We start from the raw sequence: 18,258 nt of genomic DNA, 5'->3' as shown, positions 1-18,258 counted from the left end.
TATCGTCTTTTAACAATTTCTCGAACTTCCTAAATATACAACATTCTATCGAGCATGTAAATGACGTAATAATTATTTTACAAAGTAGGGTTTGACAACACTACCCCCCTTAAAAAAAATTTTGTCCCCAAAATTTCACTTATCAAACTCCAAGAAAAGATAGGGGTATTAGTTTTTATCCAATATTCAACATCTCATGTCATCTCCTTCGTTTGAGCATTCTTCCACAATCCTTTAACTATTGAGATGTTCTTTTCGTTGCTCTACCTACATCACTCATCATACATGAAATTTAAATCTTGAACCACTCAGGATCATTCTTCACTTTAGTTACCCATATTACTAATCCCTACACATGTGGGGTTGCACTTTCATTCTCATCAATGCCTCAAAGATTCATCTTTCATGTCTTATGCATTTCTGAACTCCAATTTCCACAATACATTAAGAAAATTCCATAGCGATATTTTACATAAACTCATTTATTATATTATTCTTAAAAGCTTTATTTACACTCTCAGAACTTAGTATTTACATCTCTTATCATTATCTTACATTTCCACCTAACTTTTCATTCACTTTCTCTAGGTTGGACTCGTGCTTCATCTTCCATTACCGTAAAAACTTTTGTTGACGCACGAGTCAGTGGTTTGGAAGGTGGGTATACTGGGGTGTTACTCTCCACATCAGGCCGAATAGCTACTCCCTGTCTCGGTTGTGCTCCAGAGGAATCTCTCATCTGCAAGTCCGTACGAGTTGATGAAGATAGAGCAGCTACAGTGGCCTGTCCTAACTGTGGACAATTAGTTCTAAAGTGACCCGTCTGGCCACAATGAAAACATCGCAAAGGCCCCCAACACACCCCGCCATGAAATCTTCCACATTCTCTACATCTATCAAAACCTCCGAAACTTTTTTCAGAAGTAGTCACTGCAGATCCGCTGAATCTCGGAGGCCTCTGCTGCATTTGTGAAAATGATGGTCGAGAGGATGTTACCGAAACAGAAGGAGCACTCCCTGAAACAAATGAGCCTTTGCTCCTCTTTAGTGGCTGACTGGAGGACATATTCAGATTTTTCCTTTTTGCCAACTCAGCTCGCATTCTCCTATTTTCATTTGCGAGCTTCTCAGCCCTTAAGGCCATTTGTACTACCTCTTTATGGGGCTCCCTACCTGTCACAGTCATTCGCTCTCTTATCTCATTGCGGAGCCCTTCCTCGAAATAATCGGCCTGATCCTGTTCAGTCCTCACTAAATCAGGCACATAAGACAACAGCTCGTTAAATTGAGTCTCATACTCTTCTATAGTTAAATTCCCCTGCTTCAGACTCAAAAATTCTCTCTTCTTCTCTTTTTGATGGAAATGGGTATAATATTGACTATCAAATTCCCTCAGAAAGTCTGACCAAGTTAGGAGAATAGTGGAACGGGACTTCACCGAATTCCACCATGTACGGGCTCTCTTCTCCAATAACCTCGTAGCCACTATCAGCTTCATCTCATCCTCCAATCTCATATCAGAGAGTGTCTCTGAAACCTGATTAATCCAATCCTTAGCTGCGGTGGCGTCCAACTCACCCACAAAGGACACGCAACCCAGTTGTCTAGCCTCCTTCAGCTTTTTAGAAATAGAGACATCATGTGCCAATGGAACTGAAGGAGTAACTGGTGGCACTACAGGTGGGACCTGACTAGTCTGAGCTTGACCAGCCATTGCGGTAAAGAAGGCTGCCATTGCCTGGATTACCTCAGAAGACACGGCAGGAATGCCAGTAGGTGGCGGAGGAATCTCTACCGGTTCAGCAGCAAGTGTTGCTCGAAAAGGAGACACAGTCGATTCCTCTCCTCTAAGGTCTGGCTGACCCTGCCTAAGACGACCTCTGCCCCTCCTAGCTGATCTAGTAGGGAGTGGGCGCTCACGTCGAGGAGGCATGGTAATCTAAAAAGGAAACGAGGCAAGTTTAAGTAATCTCAAACTCTACATACATGCAACTCTACCTAACCCAACTTAACTTAACCTAGTTTAACTCAACCCGGGGCCACACAGTGCCAGTGTGAATTCTAAAAATAACTATAAAAATCAAAAACTTTAAAACCATGCTTTGTTAACCAAAAGCTCTGATACCAATCGAATTGTCACGACCCGGAACTCCCATCGAGCCCGTGACAACCGCCGCGAAGCCTCGATAGACATTCTTCCCCCTAACGCCTTTCGAGACCTCGCAAGGCTTTTGTACCAGTTTTTCCATTCCTCTCTCTCTTTCCTTTTCTTTTTTTTTTTTTGAATAATAAAATAAACTAAAAATATTAATTAAAATAATCTATTTTCATGTAAAACAATATATATATATATATATATATATGTATATTTTTGAAACATAAAAAAAAATTAATTTTCTGCACATAAAAATAAAATAAATTTATACATACTATAATATAGAAAACTAGAGTATGCAATTTAAATTACAATGACACGTGAGCCCCCAAATAACTGAGAAGGTTTAAGTCTATAACCTTGCTTTCTAGGATGCAACTCCGAAATTTACTTCTCGATGCAATTGACAGTCTACTGCCTATTCTGAGCCTGAAAAATGTATAGGAAGAAGGGGTGAGATTATAAAATCCCAGTGAGTAGACAAACATCATCAAAATAATCTAAAGCTGAGTAATAGGAGACAATTAAAATAATTCATCTCAACCCATATAAATAATTGGATTTCATCTAATTACTCAACATGGCTTATGCACTTTTCAAAAACTTGGCTCTTGCCAAAAATCCATTCTCGGGGATACCTCGCGAAAGCATCTTACCGAGACCGCCAAGGCTGTTTATTGTCACACACACAAACACATTTCACCTCTGACAACACAGCCGTTCCTTGGCGTTGGCTGAGTCCCAACTTCACGTGGTGGCCAGCGTGAAGTGTACTCAAATCCTACCTCGGGAGTTATCCTACGCGCCTCTCCAATCGAGGTAAGCTCAATAATTGGGAACCGTGCCCCTCTAATTAGGCTGGCCCACGGAACCCCCGTCACTGCAGTGCCCACTTTATAATCCACCAACCAATAAAATCACAATAGTATGACATAGCTCACTTAACACATTCAAGGCAAATAAAGCAGTTCACATATTCTTAAAATCATAAAAATAACCAGTCATACCCACATTTGTCATAAGCCATTAATGTAAAATCATGGATAAACAACACAATCATAGTATAGGTCTCCAATTACTCTATTTTTGAAATCATTATTAAATTTTCAAAAATATTATAAAATTATTTTATAAAATCCCATTTTACCATAAAACACAATAATTTTCCAATTAAACCATTTTTCCATAAAATCACACAATTATATAAATCTACTCTAGATAATTAAGACGATAGTAAGTTTACTCACTGTACTAGGAGTAGATATACTCCTATTCTCGGTCCTCGGGTGTAGTCTTTTACCCGTATCAAATAGCTCACCACCTATCCACAATACATGACACAAAAAATTCAATAATTTGTGTCAAATCAATATATATTATTTCAGGCTCTTATCCATGCGTATGCACTAGATAGGGTGTGAAATGTTTGGACATTTGCTTAATCACAGTGTCCGACCTAACTTGCCTATATACGGTGTAAATTTCTAAAATCTCCAATTCAACTCCAATTCCATCCATTTCAATTTCAATTATCCAATTATATCCACAATACCTCAATGACTATGAATGTGGTCCAATTTATCAGTTCGGATCACAAATTACGCTTTTACCCCTAGTGGGTAGAAATTTCAATTTTTTTTTTTTTTTGCACCAAAAATTCCCATTTAATTTCCAACCTCATAATTCATCATTTTTCCATCTAATTCTCTTAAAATAAAGTCAACCTCATCCTCACACACCATTGGCTAGATTCAGCCTAGAGAAATTCATGGAGAAAATGAATATTTTTCTTGTTGTTTTACTCATAAACATGCTAAACTAACACTAAACACTAACATAGTTCAAAATCAAATTAATCTAACAACTTTCTCTCTCTAAACCCATATGATCAGATTTGAATCCATCATCAAAACACATAATTTAACCATAGAAAATAAGGAGAAATGCATGGAAATGATAAATCTTAAGCTAAGCTTGAAAAATCATACCTTTAAACACTTGATTCCTTGAAAAATCACACTTTTTCTTTGAATTTTCTCACTCTAGGGTTTGTTCTTATTTCTCTCTCTCTCCTGCTGGTTTTGGCTGACCCTCCCAATGAATAATTCTGGAATTTTCAAGCCTTTTAATAGGCTTAATAAAATATTATTATTTTATTTACCTTTTGAATATTTTATTATTTTATTTTTTTCTAGTCATCTTTTTGACTTTATTTTTCTACCACTCAATCCTCTTCACTTATCCATGTCTTCCATGAAATTTCTAGACTTTTCCAAAGTTTTGGTGGGGTAAATTTTTAAAAATTACACTTTTACCCCCGTAAAGTGAAAAATTACATTTTTGCCCCAAAAACTAAAAAAATGCCCATAGACATATTTTTCATCCCTTATACTCTTACCATTCTCCAATTTGTCAAATGTGATCTAAATTCTCTCAAAATCTCAAAATTTATCCGTGAGTGGAAAAATTACGATTTTGCCCCTAGATAGTGAAAATTTCGGTTTGACTCCAAATTGATCCTCAAACTCCGAATTACCATTTTGAGTCATCCCTGAACTGTGAAACTCTTAATTTCACCTTAAAATTTCTATTTGAACTAGTTCGAGGCTTAATCGACTCAATGGTACCATTAGGGGCAATATCGTCTTTTAACAATTTCTCGAACTTCCTAAATATACAACATTCTATCGAGCATGTAAATGACGTAATAATTATTTTACAAAGTAGGGTTTGACATAGATATTTACCCCACCACCTGAAAAGGAAGTAGTTAGGGATACTGATGGAGCGAGAGAAAGGATCGCTTCTTTTTTAAATTGAACAATTCATTAAAAAAATTCATCTATCCAACTGGGGGATAAGTAATTCGCCTCATTCACATCCAGATCATGAATGTTTGGAATCCATTTCAACCAAGATATATTTCTATGTAAGATATTCAATCAAGATATTATGGAATATATATATCAATATATTATGAACAAATCAAGATATATCTCCATGTTATATATGTTTTTAAGTAAGTTAATAAGGAGTATATCATCAATCAATCAAGAATGCCACACATAGATATGTATATATATAGACAAATTGTGAATGTTTTATCTTTTAAATTTAAGTTGGATATGCATAGTAAAATATAAAGCATTTATAAGTCTACACATATAATGTGAACATGATTCAGTGATATGTGTGCAACTTTATATGCTAGTATGTTCACATATTCATTCAACTAAATAATCAAGTAATCATGCAAATATATTCACAAATTTATATACAAACAAGTATAATAAGAAGCATAAAAATCATTATTCCAGCACAAATGTGAAGCATTACTAAGCACAAATTTAATATGGTGTTTCAGAGATATTACCAATACAAATTAACACCACTTGTTGAGATTTTACCAATATCATTATTGAATATTTCAACTGCTCAAGAATCATAGGATAATCTCAATGGTCCTTTCCCCTTTAAGCATTCATTAGATTCTTTTCCAACAAAAGGAAGTTAATTACTTCAAAGTATAATGTTACCTCCCCTTAGATGGATCATGAAGTAAATATAGGAATAATCAATGATCATATGATAAATAAGTATTTAAATAGAATGTTCAACATGTTACTTTCATACTCATGTATTCAAGGAACTAGTCAAGCATGAGTATTGAAATAAATATTCAATATATGTTTCAAATACTCATAATTTCAAGAAGTTTATGCACATTAGCTCCAATACATGATAAGAAAATAAATATCATCCATTTTTCATTTAATGTTCAATATTCAAATTGCTCTTCCTTATTAATGATACCTACAAAGATCAATTTCACTAGATATTTGCTATCCTAATTGCTTTAGATCCTTAAAGGTTAGTTTCATCAAACAAATGAACAAAACAATAATTTGAACAATGAGTGCAATAGAAATTTATGAGTTCAAAAGTGTTCCTACTCTTAATTTCTTATCTTTCCTTTCCTTTAACAATACTTTTCAATTTTTAATTTTCTTTTTCTAATTGATCATAATTTCTTTGGAGTATTTCAACATCAATTTTCAATTGATTGTTTTCTTCTACCACTGATTCATTTTCAAGTCTACGACTTGAAATTTTCTCCTTTTAACTTAAGCTTAGATCTTGAAATGTAAGAGTTAAGTCTTCAAACAAATTTGCCAAATCACTATCCATAAGAATATGGGAAGAAGATCCTACCTCATAGTTTGATCTTGAATTTCAAAATCCGATGTTCTCTTCATTGTCACTTAAAGAGCTTTCATCCATGAAAACATCTTCTTCTAGTTCACTTTCAAGTGGTTGTCCATGTAGCTCTTGTAGCTTGTCTTATATTTCTTTGGCACAACCACAATTTTGAACTTAATTGTATTACCTTTCTCTAAGAGCTCTAAGGATAATATGCATAGTTTTGGCATTGGGTTCAATCAGATCAAGATCATGTGAATTCCGATTTGTCATGTCTTTCTCTATTTTGTACGGACCATATTCAAGTTGCTTATATGTTTGATAATCATTTGCAATAATGAAGTGTCATTATCTATATCTCTAAACATGAAAATCTTCACCATTGAAATATAGAGGCTCAAGATATGGTGATGCTTCGTAGGTCTTGTAATCATCAAGTGTCATGAGATAAAAGTTTGCAACTTCATCTTTTTCCTCATCTTTGGAGTGATCACTATTGCCCTAAGTTACTATCATCCATTTCTTCTTAAATTTTCTTGAAGTGTTCCTCATGTTGTTGTTGGGACATTCATATTTATGTAATCAGGCCTTTTTCAATCAAAACATATCAAGTGATCTCTTGCATGTTCTTTCTTAGGCATATCTTTTCTTGTAGGTTTTCTATTTTTAAGGTTTTTCTTCGTAAATTTATTCAATTTTCTAGCTAGCATGGCTATGTCTTCCTCATTTTCACTTTTCCTCTTAGTGTTTCTTTCTTCTTCCTCAACTATAGATTAAGGGTTATTCTTTTTTGTTTGATCTCTTCTTTCTTAGGTTTTTCTCATACTTTCATGTCTAAGTGTCATTTCATAAATAAGAAAGGAACCTATGAGCTCTTCTAGCTTAAAATTATTTAGGTTTTTAGCCTCTTCTATAGTCATGACTTTAGGTCTCCAAGATTCTGGTAGGTTATAAAGGATTTTCATTACAAGTTGTGCATTTAGGAATTTTGTTCTTAAGGCTTTTAAACTTTCTACAATATTAGTAAATCTTTCAGACATGTCATTAATTGACTCACCTTCTTTCATCCTAAAAAGCTCATAATCATATGTAAGCAATCCAATCTCAGATTCTTTGACTGGGTTGGTGCCCTCATAAGTAGTTTCTAAAGTATCCCAAAATTGTTTTGTATTTTCACACATAGACATTTTATTAAACTCACTAGCTCTTAAGGCATAAAGAAAAGTATTATAAGTATTGCAATTTATTTGAATTAATTTCTTATCTTTATGATCATATTCTTTCCTAGACTTAATCACTATTTTGTCATTCACTTCCTTACTTTGAACATGTAGACCATCTAAAATGACATTTCAAACATCTAAGTTCATACATTGAATAAACATTGCCATATGTTTCTTCCAATAAGGATAGTTTGTACTTACAAAAAAGGGTAGCCTTTGGATCAATTGCCCTTCACCAAGTATGGTTGCTGTCACCTCTATTTTTATCAATTGGAGCTTCTACAAAGATCTCTCAAAGGTGGTTAGACCTACAAAATTTGAGACCAAGCTTTGATACTAATTGTTAATGTAGAATTCTCAATGAGCAATATACTAAGAGGGGGTGAATTGGTATTTAAAATTTTTTTAAAAAAATTAAGTATTAAAGTCAAAAATTTTTCACACAAAATATTTTTTAATATCAAAAACAAGTTTTCAACTATAAATTACTAGGCATAAACTAATATACCAAAGAAAAATATTTTCTTAAGTTAAATGCTAGTTATTAATAATAAAGTGAAAATATTTTCCTAAGTGTAAAACAATAAGTCAATGTAAAATTATTTTCCTAAGATAAATGTAAGTAATGAATAATAATGCAAAAAGTTAAAAAGAGACACAAAGATTTTATAATGGTTCAACCTTTTCAATGCTTACATCTGCTCTCTTAGCAACCAATGAATTTCCAATCCATTAAAAGGATTCTTGCTTTTTAACGAGATCAAGTGATAACCCTTACACTGGCTTTTTCATGGGATCAAGCAATAACTATGTGTACTTATCTATGGTTGGTTTATAAACTTAGTAGAGGTTTCAGTGATGAGTTTTAGGCTAAATTTTGCTTTCTATAGCTAAATTAGCGATACTTGTTTTTGAAATATCAATTGATTCAACAAAGAACCTTCAAAATTGCATCTTATCTTTTATCTATTGATAGATGCAGTCATCTATCAGTACATAGGCCCCATGTATCGATAGATCAGGTTTTTTTTTAAGCCAAATTTTCAAAAGTTTTTCTAAAGAAGAAATGATTTTGTTTTCAAAACTAAGCCTTGAAGACACCCAAATTATGTTTTAAACATTCTTGAAATAATGTATTAATCAAACTTTTGATTGCCTTTCAGATTTTGTAAATATTTTTCTAAAAAGGTTTATGAATTGTTTTACAACTATGTTTTATAAAAAAAAACTATTCATCCTTGAACTGTTTGAAAGATATTGATCTTGTAGTGAGTAAACAAGTGTATGTTTCTTGAGGCTATTTGAAAGATAATAAATTCAAAGGCTATAGAATTAGTCAGGTTAACGACCAGTGACTATTGACAAGCTCGGTAAGTAGGGATATCAGGTGAGGACGTTTAATAAGAGAGACTCAATTTGTATATTGCCTAAAAAGGCGAGTTTTGCATATATGGATTTACTTTCTATTAGCATATTTTTGAAGGTGTATTGTCAAGACCCGGCACTCCCTTCGAGCCCATGACAACCGCCGCGAAGTCTCGGTAAATATTCATTACCCGGTATGTCAACCGAAACTTCGCAAGGCTCTTGCATCAGTTTTCCACTTCCCCTGTGAGCAATAGTTACTAAATATCGAGTTTTAAGAGAATATAAACTATTTTAGATCGAAAACAATCAAAATAAAATTTTGACCACACAGGAGTATTTTGGTCATTTTTACCTGAAAATTTCGAAACCTGATAAAAATACAATGTATGGTGGAAAGATATCCATTTTCGATTAAAAATAAATTTTTGCAATCTAAATCATCCATTTGGAGTGAAAAGTTGACTAATTGACTAAATAAAAATATTTGATAATATATTCTATTTTCTTATAAAACAATTTTTATAAAACTATGCATAAATAATTTTTGTAGAGTGAGAACAAAATAAATTCATACACATAGTGATACAATAAACCAGGTATTCAAAATTATCCTACAGTGACATATGGGTCCCGAGATAACCAAAAGTGTGCAAGAAGGTAGACCTACGATTTTCAAGGAAGTAAGTCCAAAAGAAATCCTTAATGAAATCGACTGCCTACAGATTATCCTGAACCTGAAATGGTTAAAAAGAAAGGGTGAGTTTTCATAAACTTAGTGAGTAAAAAAAGTCCGTCATTAACATCTAAAGCCGAGTAAATGGAGACAATTAACTTTTCATCATACCATGATCCACAACATTTTGTACTTGTTTCAAATCATATATATAAAACAACACATTTCATTATAATACACATCTCGACTTATAATTTTCTCAAAAACTTGGCTCGTGCCAAAAATTATACTCGATGATACCTTGGTCGAGGCATTCAACCGGGTCCGCCAAGTTTATTAAGTTAACAACTACTCATAAAAACATAATTTAGCCATCCCTTGGCGTTGGCAGAGTTCATCCTCAAGTGGTGGTTCGGCGTGAAGTGAACTCTATCGTACCTTAGGAGATATCCTTCGCGCCTCTCCTACTAAGGTAAATATAACGAGGTTTATCGTGCTCCTCTAATAGGCTGGTCCACGGAAACCAGCCTACTGCAGTGGCTAATTAAATAACCCACCAATCAATAAAATTTTGACAGCATAACGTGGCTAACATAATACTACCCAGCCTGTCAAAGGAAAGCAACAGTTTATATATTTCACAACTCAAAAACCCAGCCACATATGTCATCACGTATCAGTTCATAAATCATCAATTCCAAACATTGGTACGTAAACTTAAATATATAGGCAACATCAAAGGTTGGTCTCCACATACTCTCATTTTCAAAAACATTATTGAATTGTAAAATAATTCATAAACCTTATTCCTTAAATCGATTACTAGTCATAGAACATAAAATTCATTTAGGTTCAATATTCTTAAAATCATAAAATCAATTGTAAAAATACTTTAGATAGATAAGATGAACAGTGGTTGCTCACTTTGACGGGAATTTACAACACTCCTAGTCTTGATCCTCGGGTGCAATACCTTTGCCCTTATCCGAGGGCTCACCATCTATACATAATGTGCAACAGGAAATTTAATATACTTATGCTAAATCGTCACAAAACTATTCTATGTTCTATATGAATGCATGCAATGAAATGGGAAGTGTTCGGCCTATCACGCACTATACACTATTTAATCGGTCTAAACATCCAATTCGATTCCAATTAATTTATTGCACTTCCAGTACTCCCCAAAATTTCACACACTTCAATAAAAATCTATTCTAATTGCAATTACCAAAATATCCCTCATTATGGTGCAAATTGCTAACTAACGCGAGTAAAATTTTTCGGTACCCGTTTTCGATTTTCGATATTCCTAAGCACCAAATACATCTAAATGGCATGAAAAACAACCAAATTCATCATCAATCCTCACCCATAAAATTCAGCCAAGATAGGTTCTATAATGGGCATGTGGATTTCTTGCTTAATTTTCATACTAAATGTTACTAAACACCTAAAAACACTAAATTACATTGAAATTCAACTAAATTCATCACCAACTTTCTCTCTCTAAATCTAGCCAGCATATTGCCCCTCATGAAAACTTTAATTTAATTCATGGAAAATGGAAAAGAATGCATGGGCAAGATGAATTTCAAGCTTAATATTAAAAATCTTACCTTTAGTCACCAATTTCTTGAAAATTCAACAAATTTTCCTTAGTTTTTCCTCCCTAGGGTTTTTCTTATCTTTTCTTCTCTTTTCTGCAGGTGCTGGTCGGCCTTGAAATGCTGAGTGGAAGAGTGTGGGCTGGTTTTTAAATGGCAATATAAAAATATTAAATTTTTTACACGTCACATTTTTATTGGTCCACTTGTTTTAACTTAATTTTTAAGCCTTTTCTCACCACCACAAATGCTCTAATATTTATCCATAGCATAAAATAATAATAGGTAGAATTCTGGAGCTTGACAAATGTCATGGTGGTGTAAAATTACAATTTTGCCACTAGAGTGGTAAAATTACCATTTTACCCTTATGCTTTGAAAAATACCGGAATTACAATTTTTTTTCACTTCTTAACCTCAAATCATACTCCAATACTCAAATCATACTCTAATAAGTCAAATGGGGTCAAAAAATCTTTTCTAAAAATTCTCATTTTGTCCCCAGGTGGCAAATAACCATTTTGCCCCTAGATAGTGAAAATTCCGGTTTGACTCCAAATTGATCCTCGAACTCTAAATCACCATATTAAACCATTTTGGTACTTTAATATCCTTAATTTCATCTCAAATTCTCTATTTGATCTAGTTTGAGGCTTAAATCAACTTTGTTGTACCTTTAGGTACAGTACTTATTTTTGTAAATTTTTCGAGACTCTCCTAGCATGCAATCATGCTATCATCACATGTATGTCATGACAAGTATTTTATAAGATCGGACTTTACATGTATTTTCTAAATACTCCTCCCTGTATCTACTCATAGAGTTTTTGTGGCTCACACGTTATTACCCACTATTTTTTTTAGATTAGGAGATTACTTGGCTTGTTGTCCATTTGAGAAGACCTATCTTCTGTGGTTGACCTAGTAAGTGCTCGTTATGGTATCCAGTAAGAGTCAGCTCTTTATGGTGTCGTACTCATCTAGTCGAGTCTATCTTTGTATTTTGGATTGTTATGAATTTTGACTTGCTTATATCATGCAATGATTAATACTCTATAATAATTATATTTTGAATATTTTGCCACAAAATGGCTCATGGGTGGTATTCTCCACAAGATGGGCGATGCTTGGATTTATGTTTACTTGCTTCGGAAATGTTAACCACATGAGTGTGCAAGATGATTAAACCTAATTTATTGCATATAATTAATCATGTTTATGTTGGCATACGTATGATTACTTGATTTACTTGTTGATTAGGCTTTCATGGGTTAAGAAGGAAATTCCCTTTAATACCCTTGCAATGGTCATGAACCCAAGATTGGGTTGTAACAATAACTCTCAAAGCTGTTAAGGAAAACTTTAAAAAAAGGATTAAAGAAAATGAAGATGTAAAGGAGGAAGAAGACAATGATGAAGAAATAGCCCTGTTAACAAGAATATTCAACAAATTTATGAGAAAGAATTAAAGTGAAGGAAACAAAAGACTTTTTGGGAAACATTCATTGTAAAGTTTAAGCAAAAACTGCATGACATGCTATGATTATGGAAAAACAAGGCACACAAGATATGATTGTCAAATTACGAGGAAAAGGTACTCTAAAACTTCAAAAGGAAAAGAAATGATAGGTGTAATAAGTAATTATGATGAACTTCAGAATGAAGGAGATAAAGAGGTTGCAAATTTGTGCTTAGTGCTTGCTTGGCTTGACTTTTTTTCAACTTATCTATCTCTTAAAAGTAGAAGCTAAACCAAATAAGATTTTGAAAAACTTTTTTAAAAAAAAGTAATTTTTTTTAAAGCACAAAATTTTTTTTTAAAAAAACCTTATAGAAAAGCTTTAGAGAAGAGCTTTCTCTTCTCTTCTTTTAAAATACACAAACTTTTTAAAAAATACTCCCTCTCTTACAATCGATCTCCCTCTCCTCTCCCTCCTTCTACAAATCATCTTTCTCCAATGCAAATCGCGATCTCCCTTTCCACTACCTCTCTCTACAAAGACTACTAGAAAAAAAAATAGAAAACCCAGCAATAGGAAAAATCTAGGATTTTTTTGTTCTTATAAAAGTTAAGAGAAAATAAGACCCAAAATTCAACGCTGCATTTAGATACTATTTAAAGGTTTTCTCTATTCTTCACAAAAAAAGATTTTAATGTCAAATACATCGTTTTCTCTTTTCTCTTCTTTCTTGAAGAATTGAAGCATCATGGTCCGATTGCTTGCTAAATTAACTAGAATTTAATACTATTACTACTATACATAGTTTGAGAGCTATTGCATTTTTGTATGGATTTTTTGGATTTTACCATTTAAAATCATTTATAAGCTCAAAGTAAACTTATTGCGCTTTGGGTTATTAAGTGATTGAAGATGACATTAATACTCTTTATGGTAATTTTAACCAAAATTAGAGCTTATATAATTTACTTTGCCAAATAGCTTACCGAACAACATTAGCTTAATTTCAAAAGCTATTATTTTTTATAAGAGCTTGATAATAGCTTTTAAGCTAAAAAAAGTTAGGCCAAACAGACTCTTAATGACTATTGATTATTGTCAATTAAAATTCTACCTACACAAGTATACATATTGACAAATAGTATATTAGCAAGCAGAGTATCAATCCCATAGAAAATTGATTTAGTATATTACTAAGTACTGAAATTAAAATAATTTAATTTTATTAAAAAAATCAAAATTTTAATAACTAATTAAACTAAAAACTAATCAACTATAGCTAAACCTATTTATCACTAATAATCAAAGCAAAAAGATATTGGACTAAAAATTAAATTAAAAAAGCCTAGGATTACAATATTCTTAACATTTCATTTAAATCTTACATTTCTCTCTTAACTTAATCCTATGGGTTGAATTACTAACCTTGTAAAACCCAACCCTATAAATACATGTCATGACATACATGCACTGAGTAGCATGTTATTATGCTAGGAAAGCACATAAGAAAAGACGAAACCCGATATCGTACCTAACGGTACACTTGAGTTGATTTAACCTCGAACTAGTTCAAATAGGAATTGTAGGATGAAATTTAATATTTTATAGTCCAGGAATGACTAAAAATGATTGTTCGGAGTTCGAGGGTTCATTTGGGGTAAAATTAGAAATTTTGATATTCAAGGGCAAAATCGTCATTTTGCCACCTAAGATAATAATTTGATCATGGAGTGAAATTTTTGACCAACATTAACTATTTGGAGTATAATTTAATGATAGGAAGTGAAAAAGTTTAATTCTGGTATTTTTGGAGTGTAGGGGCAAAATCGTAATTTTTCCACCCACGGATAAAATTTGAGATTTTGAGAGAATTTAGATCAAATTTGACAAATTGGAGAATGGTATGAGTATAAGGGGTGAAAAATATGTTTATGGACAATTTTTCAATTTTTGGGACAAAAATGTAATTTTTGACTTTTACGGGGGCAAAAGTGTAAATTGGAAAAATTACTCCACCGAGACTTTGGATGAGTCTGAGAATTTTATCTAAGCTATGAATGTATGAGACAAGTGTATGGTGAAAATTTGGAAACAAATGGATGAAATTTTAAAAATGGGCCAATGGGAAAGTGACACATGGCATTTTTTAATGAAATAATATTATTTTAATGAAAAGTCAGCCATTTAAACCCAAATTTTGAGTGCTGGCCAGCCATAAGGAAGAAAAACAGAGGAAATAGAGAGGAAAGGAAGAAGAAAAGAAAAACCAAAGAGAAACAAGAAAATTCAAAGAGAAATTCGCGGTTTTCGACCGTTTACGCGTCTAACGGTAAGATTTTTCGATTTTAGCTTGATTCCTACCTTTCCTATGCCTTTATTTCCATTTAGCATGCTTGAGGAGAGAGATCAAAAAGTGATATCAAGGGCTGGACGAAATTCTAGGAGAGAGAAATTGAAATTTTTAGGTTTTGATTTTTAGTTAAATTGATAGTTTTAGTTAGTTAAATGTGTTTAGAAATTAAATTGGGCAAGAAATCAGTAAATTTTCACAATACCCACTCTTGGCTGGATGCTCAATGCTGTACAATGATGATGAATTGATTTTATTCTAAGGAAAATGAAGAGAAATGATGAAAAACGATTAAACGTGATAGAAAAAAACAAAGTAGAAAATTTACCGAGTTAATGTCCCATTTTTGGCCGAATTTTCCAAGGAAGGGAGTGAGCTGATTTTGTTGTTTTTAGAAGGTTATTGGCTGATATTTAATGGTTAGAAATGTTGGAGAGAGAATGGGATGATTTAGAGCTAAAATGGAGCGCGTTAGCAATTTATCGGGCAAAGTGCCAAAAATAGGTTAATACCGCGTTTAAGCTATTTTAGGCTATTGCATTTCATACCATGCATTAGTATAGGATTTAAGTTAATTATATAGTGATTTAGCATCAATGTGATGAATTGTGTAAATTTTTGTAATGTGTCTAGGAGGAGAGCCTTCCGGAAAAGGCAAAGAAGTCGTACCCGACGAGTAGTGATCGGGGCGCTTAGAAAGCTTTTAGTTTGTACAAACGGTGAGTAAACTTATTATTATTGTAAATTATCTAGAGTTTATTTTAAATGCCCTTTATGTATTTTATGAAATGAGAACGAGATTAAAACGGGATTTTTGATGTTTTAGGAATAAATGTGACAAATAAAAATATATTGTATTGATTATGAAATTAAGTAATTGGAGGCTACAAATTGACTTGAAAAATATATATTTTCCTAGGAATGGCTTATGCGAAATAAGTATATGTGGCTATATTTTGTGAATGCATTGGGAAATTTATGTAAGTTGTTTTACTATGCAGGCTGGATAAATAAATAAAAGCCACGTTATACTGTCGAAAATTTATTAAAATTGGTGGGTTAGTCACTGCAGTGACGGGTTTCCGTGGACTGCCTATTAGAGGGGCACGGTAAACCCGGTTATATAGTTACTCCGGTTGTAGAGGCGATGAGGGTAACTCCTGGGGTAGTATTAGAGTTCACTTCACGTCGAACCCCCACGTGAATGTGTAACTCGGCCAACGCCAAGGAACGGCTGGTTTTAAAAATAAAAATGTGTTTCACGTGTGAATATTTTAACACCCTTGGCGGACTCGGTTAGATGCCTCGGCCAAGGTATCCCCGAGGATTAGTTTTGGCTTGAGCCTTGTTTTTATAAAAGACATAAGCCTTAACAATTGTTTTGGTAAATTACAAATATTTTATGGTTTAAGAAATAAATTGAAAACATTATGAAATGGGTTGAAATTTATTGTTTAACTTGCCTCCATTTTACTCGCCTTTAGATATTTATGATAATGTCTGTTTACTCATTGGAATTGCAAAATCTCACCCAACTCCTTTTCACCCATTTCAGGTTCAGTATAGACTGTAGATAGCTGATCTCATCGAGGACTACCATTGGATCTGCATTTTCCAAATCGTAGGTTCACAGTCCTCTTTACTTTTGTTTATTCGGGGGCCCTCTGGTTATTGTAAATTAAATTAAATATTTTGGCTTACTGTATTTCAGTATGTATAAATTTATTTAGCTTTTACGCTATAAAAATTATTCACGTATAACTTTATAAATATTGTTTTATAAGAAAATAGAATATTTCCCTTAATATTTCTTTTATTTTCTTATTTTATTCAAATAATCGTAATTTCGTTTTAAATGAAGATTTTAGACTTTTAAACTCATTTTGAATATGAATTATGTATTTTGTACTTGTATATTACGTTTTAGCCAGTTTTGAAATTTTTGAGAAAAAAATGATCAAAATACCCCTATGTGGCGAAAATTTTATTTTGATTGTTTTTGATCTAAAATAGTATATATTCTCTAAAGACTCGATATCTAACAATGATTGCTCACAAGAAAGGAAAGAAACTGATATGTAAGCCTTGCGGGGTTCCGGTTGGCATTCCGGATAATGAGTGTCAATCGGGACGTCGCGGCGATTGTCATGGGCCTGAGGGAGGTTCCGGGTCGTGACAAACCTAAAGTCCTCAATTTTTTCTAATGCTCTCTCGAGTCTCTTATAAAAATATCTATTTTAACCAAAATACTATTCCTATGTGAATTGAATTTAAAATAGATTCATTAAGTTTAGGTTCTAATCTAGCTACTATGGCATATAGGTATATTTCTATCCTATACACAAACCAATTTAATATTATCATATGCTATTCTAATTTTAGTCTACACTAAACTCCCTTTCACAAGTTTGTTTAGGTTTCTAAATCAATTTAATTGATGATCAGAAAATTAGAAGTATTAAGAACAAATTAGAATAAACAATTTTATCCCATTGAAAATAAGCTAGAAAGAGATTAAAAATTTAAACTATATGTGAGTTCAATTGCGATCCTAGAAAAAAAAATTGTTCATACTCATAATTGCAAAAGTAAATAAACACATATAAAGTTTACCTATCAAAAGTAACAAGAATAATTAAAGCTAAGGAAGAAAATAAATATTTGCATCCTTGATCTTCAATCTTCAGCCTCAATTTCTAGCTTCTAGAATCTCTCTCAAGATTTCTCCTCAATGTGTGTGTGTATGTCTATATATGTATGGTTAACTTCTCTTTAAGCTAACTATTTATAACCTCACTTAACTTAATCTTACCTAAACTTAACTACTTGGGCCTAAAAACTCTTAATTTGGGCTTAAAATAAGTGTAGAGTCCAATAGGGACTTAATCAGCCTTTATTCTACTATTTTCACCCTTATGTCTTTAGGTTTTCTAGCTTGATACCGCAGCACACCCCATCTAAGTTGCAACGTTCCCTTTACTTCATGCCTTCTTTTGTTAACTACTACACCCCATCAATTTCAATTATGATTTTCTCCATTTTCAAGGCAGAACTGGGCAAAGTAATCCCATGAAATTGTAGCTCTGTCTCTTACCTTTCCAATGGTTTAAGAATCATATCATTTGGATACTTGTAGTGAGAGTTATGCTTAAAATACTATGATATAACGAACAGGGCCTGAACTCCTTAAACACATTTCTTCACCCAATTAAACCTTATTCT

The 18,258-nt window shown here is 32.8% G+C and overlaps 1 protein-coding gene and 1 long non-coding RNA gene across 2 annotated transcripts; both read right to left on the bottom strand.

The window, feature by feature from the left end:
- Nucleotides 1-508: 508 nt before the first annotated feature.
- Nucleotides 509-4,245, bottom strand: LOC148761326 (uncharacterized). Its single transcript, XM_088809198.1, has 4 exons — nucleotides 4,144-4,245; nucleotides 3,403-3,476; nucleotides 2,515-2,584; nucleotides 509-1,939 (listed from the first exon to the last, which is right to left on the bottom strand). The coding sequence occupies exon 4, from the start codon at nucleotides 1,931-1,933 to the stop codon at nucleotides 572-574; it is 1,362 nt and encodes a 453-aa protein (XP_088665324.1). The 5' UTR covers nucleotides 1,934-1,939; nucleotides 2,515-2,584; nucleotides 3,403-3,476; nucleotides 4,144-4,245; the 3' UTR covers nucleotides 509-571.
- Nucleotides 4,246-9,511: 5,266 nt separating this feature from the next.
- Nucleotides 9,512-11,346, bottom strand: LOC148761325 (uncharacterized). Its single transcript, XR_016027812.1, has 3 exons — nucleotides 11,239-11,346; nucleotides 10,544-10,619; nucleotides 9,512-9,680 (listed from the first exon to the last, which is right to left on the bottom strand). It is a non-coding gene; the product is annotated as an uncharacterized LOC148761325 (long non-coding RNA).
- Between the last annotated feature and the right edge of the window lie 6,912 nt (nucleotides 11,347-18,258).

This window comes from Theobroma cacao, chromosome 8 (genome assembly GCF_053813885.1).
Source record: "Theobroma cacao isolate CCN51 chromosome 8, ASM5381388v1, whole genome shotgun sequence".
NCBI classification, from domain to species: domain Eukaryota; kingdom Viridiplantae; phylum Streptophyta; class Magnoliopsida; order Malvales; family Malvaceae; genus Theobroma; species Theobroma cacao.
Note: the sequence above shows the minus strand (reverse complement) of the source record. Positions and strands in the feature narration are given on the sequence as shown.

What these genes read in the sequence shown, in the direction of transcription:
- LOC148761326 (XM_088809198.1), bottom strand. Translation starts at nt 1,933, where the DNA reads ATGCCTCCTCGACGTGAGCGCCCACTCCCTACTAGATCAGCTAGGAGG.